Source organism: Myotis davidii, unplaced genomic scaffold (genome assembly GCF_000327345.1).
Source record: "Myotis davidii unplaced genomic scaffold, ASM32734v1 scaffold109, whole genome shotgun sequence".
Lineage (NCBI taxonomy): Eukaryota > Metazoa > Chordata > Mammalia > Chiroptera > Vespertilionidae > Myotis > Myotis davidii.
Window position 1 is genome coordinate 427770 of NW_006300368.1, and position 10299 is coordinate 438068.

General features: G+C 48.9%; 1 protein-coding gene across 1 annotated transcript in view; it reads right to left on the reverse strand.

Annotated features, from left to right (window-relative positions):
• The window catches only part of TMEM101 (transmembrane protein 101), a 24360-nt gene extending 22297 nt beyond the window's left edge, over window positions 1-2063 (reverse strand). Inside the window, exons 1-2 of the mRNA XM_006776855.2 lie at window positions 877-2063; window positions 450-630 (exon numbers count right to left, since the gene is read on the reverse strand). Coding sequence (XP_006776918.1) covers window positions 450-630; window positions 877-1013 — 318 coding nt within the window. The 5' untranslated portion in view covers window positions 1014-2063. The remainder of the gene's footprint in view (window positions 1-449; window positions 631-876) is intronic.
• Window positions 2064-10299: the final 8236 nt, after the last annotated feature.

Sequence of the window (10299 nt, forward strand, 5' to 3'; positions counted from 1 at the left end):
ATCCCACCCCCTGGCCTGCAGCCCAGAATGTTTCTTTCTGCTCTTAGCATAGTCTGTTCCATAAAAAACCCATTGATCTCACTTTCCTGTAGCCGCTCACACAGGTGCCTCCCCTCCTGGACAGACCTCTCTCCAAGCCCACAACGCCTGGCAGGGGTTCATCTTTGGATCAGACACCTCCAAGGTTCCTTTAGCCCTCTGAGTCCGAGATTACTAAACTAACGGTTTAGGGTCCTGGAAACCAGGTGACCTAGGTCCTGGCTCCACCTGCGCTGGTAACTGTGGTGTGACTTGGGGTAAGTCTGTTTCCCATCCGTGGACCTCAGCTCCCACACTCTGGAAGGAAGGTGTGTGGGTCTCTCAGGTCCGTCCATTGCAGTCTGCAAAACCCCCGCACGCCCAGGGCTCGCCACCACCCCAGCCAAGCCCTCCGCAGCCCGGCCGCTCACCTTCAGCCAGTCCCCGTAGTGGACGTAGCCCCCGACGTAGGCGGCGTAGGTGCTGACGGCCAGCTGCAGGGCGGCCCCCAGCGCGAACCAGCGCCGCTTCACCCCGAAGGACATGAAGCTGGCGCACAGCACGGCCGCCCCCATGTCGAAGTACAGGTAGGGCACTGGTATGTCGGGCTTCCTGCAAGCCGGGAGGGTCAAGCAAAGAGGTCAGAATGAAGAGGGGAGAAGAGCCTGGAGCCCCCTTGACTTCCCGCCAGCTCCACTGCTCCTCCAAACCGGAGACCCCGCTCATGGCCGTGACCCCCGCACTACGCTCGATGTCCACCGTGCTCCGGACCAGAGCCCCTAACAGTCTGAGATCCCAGGTCCTCCCAGCCCCAGGCCCAACTCCTTCCCCAGCCTCCCACCGCGGGGGCCCGCTCACCGGCGCGCCTCGGCCCTCTCGGCGTACAGCATGAGCTGGCTGAAGCAGCCCCAGAAGGGGCAGCGTGTGAGCAACACCGAGCCCAACTGCATGAGCAGCTGCAGTAGCCACCGTCGCGAACCCACCTTCGACGCCATCTTGGGGAAGGGCAGTCCGCCGCGGCCTCAACCGGGTCTGGGAGCCCGGCGCGGGGGTGTGACACGCAACTTCCGGTCTCGCGGGGTTTGTTTTTACATCTTCCGTTGGGAAACAAGGCTCACGTCCTGTAGTTCTGGACCGAAGGAGATGTTCTAGCACAGAGTTCAGCCTTTCCCTCTGCCCATGGAGGCTTACGGCCCCCTCTCTGTAGATGCAAAATTGAAAACTAGACTAAAGGAAGGAACAGTGGGAAGCCTTGAGTCATAAACTTAATGAAGCGAACTAGTCTTGGAATGCAGCTAGATCCTAACTCCAGCCCTGTTACTTAGGGCATACTGGCTGTACTTCCCGATTCCTCTGTGAGGTAGAAATGACTTCTACTTTAGGATTGCTGTGAGGTTTAAATGTGACCGTGTTGGTGCTAGCACATAATAGAGGTTCGGTAAATGCCTGAGGAAATCCTCTGCTTTTGTATAAATTCAAAGTAAGGGGTTCTCCAAAGTTACCTGTAGAGAAGTATGGTCTTGGTCTGCCTTTCTTACGTCCCCTCAGAGAGAGATCTGAGGTGTATATGGGACATCTCACTATCAGTCCATATTCTTCAATTGCCACACTCCCAATCTAGCCCAAACTACCATCTTTTGTAGGTTTAACTGCAGCAGGTTTCCAACTGGTCTCCCCCACTTCTCCTTTGGTCTCCTTTGTTCTCAGCCTCCTATTTTATTTTCATAACCATCAGGCACCCTTCCTTTGAATCACTTGGCACACAGGCAATTAATTCTTCTGTTAATGATTAGATTAACACTAGTTTGTGAGCTCCAGGCCAAGGACAGTGTCTGGTGTCTATTTACTACTATATTCGCAGGCCCTCGTATACAAGATGCATCCAGGACATATGTGCTGAATAAAGTGAACTAAAGATGTTGCCACTATCCTATTCATCGTAGGTATTTAGTAATTATTTGTTGGATAAATAAATGGGCAAAAGTTCTGGGCATTCTGGGATTGCCACCACAAAGCTGCCCCCACATAGCTTCCTGCACCCCACCCACCACGCTACAATATAAATTTATCTTTCCAATACTAAGTTAAGGTTCTATAAGCACTCCCACTAGGCCATTTAATTCAGGTCTGTTTCTAATTCCCTTGGGGGAAAAGGGGCCTCACGTCCAAACAGCATTCTGACCGTGTGAATTAAAAATTTCCCATCAGCCCAGCAGGCGTGGCTCAGTGACTGAGGGTCACCCTATGAACCAGGAGATCACAGTTCGATTCTGATCAGGGCACATGCCTGGATTGTGTGTGGGCTCAGTTCCTAGTGCAGGGCGTGCAGGAGGTAACCAATCAATTATTCTCTCTCATCGTTGATGTTTCTATCTCTCTCTCCTTCTCCCTTCCACTCTGAAATCAATAAAATTCTATTAAAAAAATAAAAACTCTTGATCAGCCAGTAAAAGCTAGACTACAAACACTTTTTCATATTTAACTTTTTACAAAGTCACTAGGATAAAGTCTGGGTATGTTAGAATGTGAGAGAGGGATATATCCATGCAAAAACAAAACAAAACAAAAAACAAAAAAATCCTAGGGAATGGAATTATGTAGGTGTATGGTGGGGCAGAGGGTGGGGAGGTAGGGTCTCCAGGTAAGAGGAATGAGAAAAAGCCTGGACTAAAGGTCATTTTGGCTCTAGATGGGTTGCTCAGTGGTTGGAGCGGTAGCAGGTAGCAGGTTAGATTCCGGTCAAGGGCACATACCTCAGTTGCAGGCTTGGGTTGGAGAGTGTGTGGGAGACAATCAATCAATATATCTCTCTCACATCGATGTTTTCTGGGATATATCCATGCAAAAACAAAACAAAACAAAAAACAAAAAAATCCTAGGGAATGGAATTATGTAGGTGTATGGTGGGGCAGAGGGTGGGGAGGTAGGGTCTCCAGGTAAGAGGAATAAGAAAAAGCCTGGATTAAAGGTCATTTTGGCTCTAGCTGGGTTGCTCAGTGGTTGGAGCGGTAGCAGGTTAGATTCCGGTCAAGGGCACGTACCTCAGTTGCAGACTTTAGTTGGGGCAAGAGCGGGAGGCAACCAAAGGGTGTCTCTCTCTGTCTCCTCCACCCCCCCTTCCACTCTGCCTAAAAATCAATGGAAAAAATATCCTCAGGTGAGGATTAACAACAAAAAAGTCATTTTGCCTACCTTCCCTACCCACCAGTGACAGCTACATGAGAAAGTGTTCATCACCATAACACAAGCACATAGTACAGAAAAATCTTTCCAATTGACTTTATTTCCTAATCTCACCCATCCCTGATTCAAATGGGACAAGATATGCCTAAAAATCAATGGAAAAAATATCCTCAGGTGAGGATTAACAACAAAAAAGTCATTTTGCCTACCTTCCCTACCCACCAGTGACAGCTACATGAGAAAGTGTTCATCACCATAACACAAGCACATAGTACAGAAAAATCTTTCCAATTGACTTTATTTCCTAATCTCACCCATCCCTGATTCAAATGGGACAAGATACACAACCTTGGGGAAAAGTCTCCTCCACCCCCCTTCCACTCGGTCTAAAAATCAATGGAAAAAATATCCTCAGGTGAGGATTAACAACAAAAAAGTCATTTTGCCTACCTTCCCTACCCACCAGTGACAGCTACATGAGAAAGTGTTCATCACCATAACACAAGCACATAGTACAGAATAATCTTTCCAATTGACTTTATTTCCTAATCTCCTCACCCATCCCTGATTCAAATGGGACAAGATACACAACCTTGGGAAGGAGCTAAGGTATTGAGGACTGGAAACGGGATCATACATGTCCATGAATAGTTTTAGGAGCCTGCACCTGGAACAATCCCCTACCCCAGACCACACCTTCTGATTAAGTCTCCCAAAACAGACGGCAGGGACATGTATGAAGGAGAATAGGATTCATGAAGATTTTCCCTGGTACGCATCCCATCCCACCCCACCCCATCCCATCCCAATTCCCTCTGGTGTTCAGTCTCTATCTTTTATTGCTTTCTCCCCAGAGGGGTACTGAGGGCTAGAGGCCAAGTCCCTCTTTATAGGGCTAGGAAAGATGCTGGCATTTGTGCCAGGTCAGAAGTGGTAAATAAGTGAGTAGTGGGGTTCTAAGACCTGAGATGAACATAGCCATTTGTCCTCGTTCCGTGACCCCTGCCTGGACACACAACAGCCCATAAGACTCCTGAGGAGCATTCCTTCTCCTCGGTCTGTCTGCCCTCCCCAATCCAGCTGCCTCCGCTTCCCTCTAGAGCACACCCTTCCTCTCCAGAGGGCCTCCCTGTTCCTCTGGGGCACCCCCTCCTGCACTTGCCCTCGGCCATGACCACAGCACCATGGTGACTAGCATGGTGCCTATGATACCCAGCACAGTAACTGTCTCAGATAAGCAAAGCCAGGCCTTCACACTACTCAGCTATGCCCCCTACCAGCCTCCCAGGTCCAGCACAAGTCACATTGCCCAGGTTGGCCACATACAAGTGCCACAGATGGCCCAGCTTCTGGAAAGCCTGCTGCAGAGATGACTGGCCAGCAGCAGCTGTGTGCATGCTGTCCGGATGCCCGCCATCACCTTAATTCGAGGTGCTGAGTCACCTACTAGAGAGAGGCCCAGCATGCACAGAGCTGCAAAGGAGTCAGCCTCTAGCTTGCTGATGTCATTCCCGGCCAGAGGACCTCCAGGCCTGGCATGGTGGCCAGGGCCACATCCCCAACTTGCTGCAGCTGGTTCCCAGTGAGCAAGAGCCAATGTTGGCAGAAATGGCCCCCAAACTGTGGCCAGGCTGTGGCTCAGGTCAAGCTGTTCCAGGTTTCCCGGGCCCCACAGGCTGCAGGGGTCCACGTTGGCAAGCAGGTTGTGAGAGGTGTAGGCGGAGCAGAGCCCAGGGTGGCTGAGAAGTCCATGGACAGGTGGACCAGCTGGTTGTAGCTGACACCCAGCTGCTCCAGAAAAACCCAGGCCACCCAGTGCTCTACCAGCCGAATCCCATAGGACATTGTGAGAAAGCAGCAGCACTTGCAGTCCCCACAGGCCCTGGAAGGAGCCGCCTGGCAGGTGGCTGGATTGTTGTGGCTCAATTCCAAGAGCCAGGCTGTCAGGAAGCCTGGGAGGGAGACTGAGCAGGTGGAGGCCTCCACAGTCCACCACTCGGTGGCTAGCCAGGTGCATGGTACTGGGTATGCTGCCACCAGATTCCCAAGCAAGGCTGATGCTACTATTGTAGCCATGGGAGGAATGGCCACACCTGCCCTGTCCTTACCCCACGAGCGGCTGGGGTGAGGATAGCCTCAGGTGCTCATGGATGCTGAGAACTTTATGCTTCACTCCTCCACCCAGAACCCTGGGCAAGCATGGGAGCTAGGAGAGAAAAATAAAAGCGGACACCATCAGGGGTCTTTTCACTTTCCGGGCCCCCCAACGTGGTCTCAAGGAATCTTCCCTCCATCCCCTGATTTTACCTCCTCCCTAGGTTCCGGCAAGTCATCTCAGCTGGAAACCCCAGCACCCTCACCCCCTGCCCCCAGCCACTCTCATTCCCTTATTCCTACTAGAATGAAAAGCTATCAGGGAAGATGGACTTTTTAATCCTTCGGGCCCCTTTTTCACTCCAATTTCACACTTCACCTCCCTTATTTCCCATACAGTCCCAGTAGAAATGCCTTCTCCTGCCTGCAGAGTAGAGCCCTGGCTAGATCCTGGCCTAATCTAGCCACTGAGCTTGTCAAGGCCTCAGAAACCCAGGGCACTCACCTGTATTCCTGCCACCACCTGCTGAATGCAGTCCCAGCCCAAGAATGGCAATGGAAAGAATCTCAGCTCTAGTTACCTGCCCTCTTGGCCTCAGGCCGGAGCCCCACCCCCAAAAGCTGTAGAGAGGTCAGCTTTCAGGGAAGCCCTGAGAGTGGGGATGAGATACAGGCTGAGGAAATCGCCAAGGCATTGTGGTCTTATATCCGGCCCTGTTGTTCTAAGAACAGGTCCACCCCTTCCCCTTTCTCCCTCCTGGAACCCACACCCTGCTCTATTTCATATCAGAATAGCAGCTTGAGGCTCCTTGGAGCCACTCTCAAGTCAGGAAGGAGCCAGGTGTCTCATTCTATACTGCCTGCCTCATAAACCTGCCATCTTCTATATAATTCACCTAAGTCTTGTCTAGACGCAAAGGAAGGGCATGCTCTCTTGTTCTCGGTAGTTCAAAGATCAAAATACTCAACTCTGGTTTTCAAGGAGAGCCCAGCATCTCCTTCTGAAACAAAGAGGGCTCTGGGGCCAGGTGTCTGTACCCAGTGCTTCTGCCTGGGCCCAGGAGGCCGAACAAATTACTTTCTATGTTCCCCAGTGTGCTCATTAGCTCCATCCAGCAAATTTTTCAAAGAATAATGACATTTGGAGGAGATGGTTACTCAAGGCCAAGCATCTCATTAAAGGCTTCATTTAATACAGTGGGGCCTTGATTTATGAGTTTAATTCGTTCCGTGACAGAGCTTGTAACTCAAAAAGTGAATGAGCGAGACACATGATGCTGGGCTGATGTTGTGGCGTTCACTGTGAGGTTCGCTGCGCCAACTAGCGGTGGGGTATCTGAAGCTGGCTCGTAACCCGAATTTTAGCTCACAACTCAAAGCAAAAAATCGGCCGAGAGACGGCTCCTATCTCGAAAAACTCTTAAGTCAAGGTCCCACTGTACTCAAATGAGACACTCATTTTACAGATGAGGAAACTGATGCTAGGCAAAGTTAGCTAAGTTGCAGTCATACTGCTAATTAGTGGCAGAGATGAAATCTGACACAACTCAGACCTGAATCCAGCCATGCTCCTAACCACTAAGCTACAATGCCCCAAAGACAGGGCCACTGTCCCTCATGCCAGCCAAACACCCCTCTAAGAAATCATCTATAATAATAAAAGGATCATATGCTAATTAGACCAGATGTCCTTCCTTCTGGACAAAGCTGCAGCAGGCAGGGGCAGGGGCAGAGGCAGCAGAGGCCCCCCAGCCACAGTGGGCCAGGGCCAAGGCCCTTGCATGAGCTTCATGCATCGGGCCTCTAGTGTCTACAGATTGTCCCCTGAATGGCAAGAGCAGCTGAGCCACCACCAACCTAGGATATGAATCTGAGCCTCTGGTTGATCAAACTGAGCTGCTCTGAATTAATTCAAGTAATCTGGTTCAGCAAATTATACTGGAAAAACTTGAGGAATCACTACCAATATTCTTTTGAGAAAACATTACAGAAGATTGCCAGAGACTTGAGCTCAGCCCAAATTCCAATTTTCAAGTCAGACAAGTGAGTGTTAACAACAAAATTCAAAAAGGGCTCATTGAACATGTTGACTAGTCAGCTAAACATGATGACCACCAGGTGCCCACATGACTTCATTAAAAATAAGTGATTCTCAAACAACTTGATTTCCTTTTTTAACAGGGTTCCTGGATGGTTGTCATATAAAAACATCTGGAGCTTATTAAAGTCTTTCATGATATCCCTTTGGAAGACAGTTTATAAAAATTGGAACTAACACAACACTGGGAAGGATAACTAGTATATTTTAGAATCAAGATTTGTAAAAAGCTCTTAATAGGCTGGAATAGTTGGCTAAAAATAAGCCATTTAACTGAAGACAAGACAGTTCCCAGTCATTTCTGCCAGTGTAGCAACTCCTCTGACCCTCACCCAAGAGCTGCGAGACCAAGGAAACATCCTAAAGGGCAAGTACTTGCATGCAGCTCTAGAAATGAGGAGCTGCTTGGAGGACAAATGGGCACAATACAGCTATCACATGTTGTTTCTCAAAACAGCAAGCTCCTCATCAACCAAAGTGCTCAAGCAGGGGCCGTCTGTGGCTGAAGCTAGAGGTATCTCAACTGGGAGCTGGACTGTTTCACATGAGCTCCAAGATCCCGGGCATCTCTAAGTGCTGGGACATTTGTCTGAGCTTCCCATACCACACCTGCGCCGGCCCTGGCACTAGAAGGATCCTATATTTTTGCACACTTTCACATACTAACTCCTGGATTTACATGGCTGCCTATCTTTCCTGTAGCCAGTACAGGGGGGATGACAGCAAGACACTTTCAGAATGGCTAATCTGAACAAAAACGGAAGTGTTTGATGACAGCATCCATCTGTAGGGATGAAGGGTCTATCACTGTGACTACTCCCTTACAAATACCATCAGCTGAAATCCCTTCTCCCTCTATACCAGTGGTTCTCAACCTGTGGGTCGCGACCCTTTTGGCAGTCGAACGACCCTTTCACAGGGGTCGCCTAAGGCCATCCTGCATATCAGATATTTACATTACGATTCATAAGAGTAGCAACATTACAGTTATGAAGTAGCAACGAAAATAATTTTATGGTTGGGTCACAACATGAGGAACTGTATTTAAAGGGCCAGAAGGTTGAGAACCACTGCTCTATAGAGACCTGATTAACACCCTGGTTGTACCCAACTATCCACCTTCTATGTCTTCAGCCAAGTCACTCAACACAGGTCACACAATGGACACCTGGCTGGCTGCACCCTAAATGCACAAGCACACACCTCTAAAGGGAACTCAGCTATTTCACGTACTTCCTTGTGTGTTTAGGACACATCCTCCCTCACCTCACCTCCCTGCTAAATGTGCAAACTCACCTTCAACTGTACTACTGTCTTCTTCCTTCCTATCAGAGGCCAAAATATCTACTGTGGCCATAGATCTCATCCCCCATCTCCATGGAGTTCATGACAAGGTAATAACTAAATGTCTAGCTCTAGCCCAGTCCTCTCCTCTGAATTCCAGGCTCATTGTCCAGCTGCCTTCCGCTCTTCAGTGTTTCATTAGCAAGACAAAATGGCAAAACAGAACTCTTGGTTTTTCCTCTCCCATTGTTCATCATCCATCTAGAAGTCATTCTTACGTTTCTCTTGCCCTCACATCCAATCCATCAGCAAGACCTATCAGTCCTGAAATCACTTCAGTCACTACCATCTCCTGCCTACATATTGCAACCATCTCTTAATACAACTGTCTTCCTGCTTCCACTGTTGCCACCTAACATCAGATTAAATCCCAGACAGCTTAACACCCTCCAACAGCTTCCCCACTGTGCCAAGAGCAGATTCCAGTCCCTACAATGGCTACAAGGCCCTGCATGAAGTGGTTCCTGCCCACTGCTCCATCCTGACTTCGCTTCAGCCACCTTTCTTCTAGCAGTTTCTAAACATCCGAAGCTCGAAGCTCGTGTCAACCTCAACTTTAGCACTTATTGTGCCTTCTTTTTTTTTTTTAAATATATTTTATTGATTTTCCACAGAGAGGAAGGGAGAGAGATAGAGAGTTAGAAACATCGATGAGAGAGAAACATCGACCAGCTGCCTCCTGCACATCCCCTAGTGGGGACGTGCCCGCAACCCAGGTACATGCCCTTGACCGGAATCGAACCTGGGACCTTTCAGTCCGCAGGCCGATGCTCTATCCATTGAGCCAAACCGGTTTCGGCTTATTGTGCCTTCTTATCTGAGCACTCTCTGCAGGCACCTTGTTCTTCAAATTTCAGCTTAAATCACACCTCAGAGGCCATCTAAGAATATTCTCTTTAAAGCAGTACACACACCTTCTTAAAGCATAAGCAACTACTTCAAGCCAGAGACCAGAATAAAAGGGACCAGATTAGAAAAAGAAACCATTTGTTAGTCCCTCCACTGAAGACTACCTGCTGGAATTAGCATCAGAATGATTAGTTGGGGGAAAAGGAAGAAGAGGTTACTTCAGTCACTAGAAATATGCCTTACCTTCATCTCACCAGTTCAGAAATAAACTTTGTTCCACTTCAGACTTTTCAACACAATTGAAAATTAAAGGAAGGAGGTCAAGAGTGGACTGGAGGGGGTCAATGGGGGGACATATGTAATACTTTCAATAATATTTATAAAAACAAAAAGAGAGAGCCCTCACTGGTTTGCTCAGTGGATAGAGCATCAGCCTGCGGACTGAAGGGTCCAGGTTCGATTCTGGTCAAGGACACATGCCCAGGTTGCGGGCTTGATCCCCAGTAGGGGACAAGCAGGAGGCAGCCCATCAATGATTCTCTCTCTTTATTGATGTTTCTATCTCTCCCTCTCTCTTCCTCTCTGAAATCAATAAAAAATTTAAAAAAAAAAATAAAGGAAAATGGGACAGAGAGGCCACAATCTGACCAGCCTTGGCCCCAGTTGCCCAAATCTGCTCTGGAGAAACCTGGGGAAAGCCCCGCTGCTTCTCA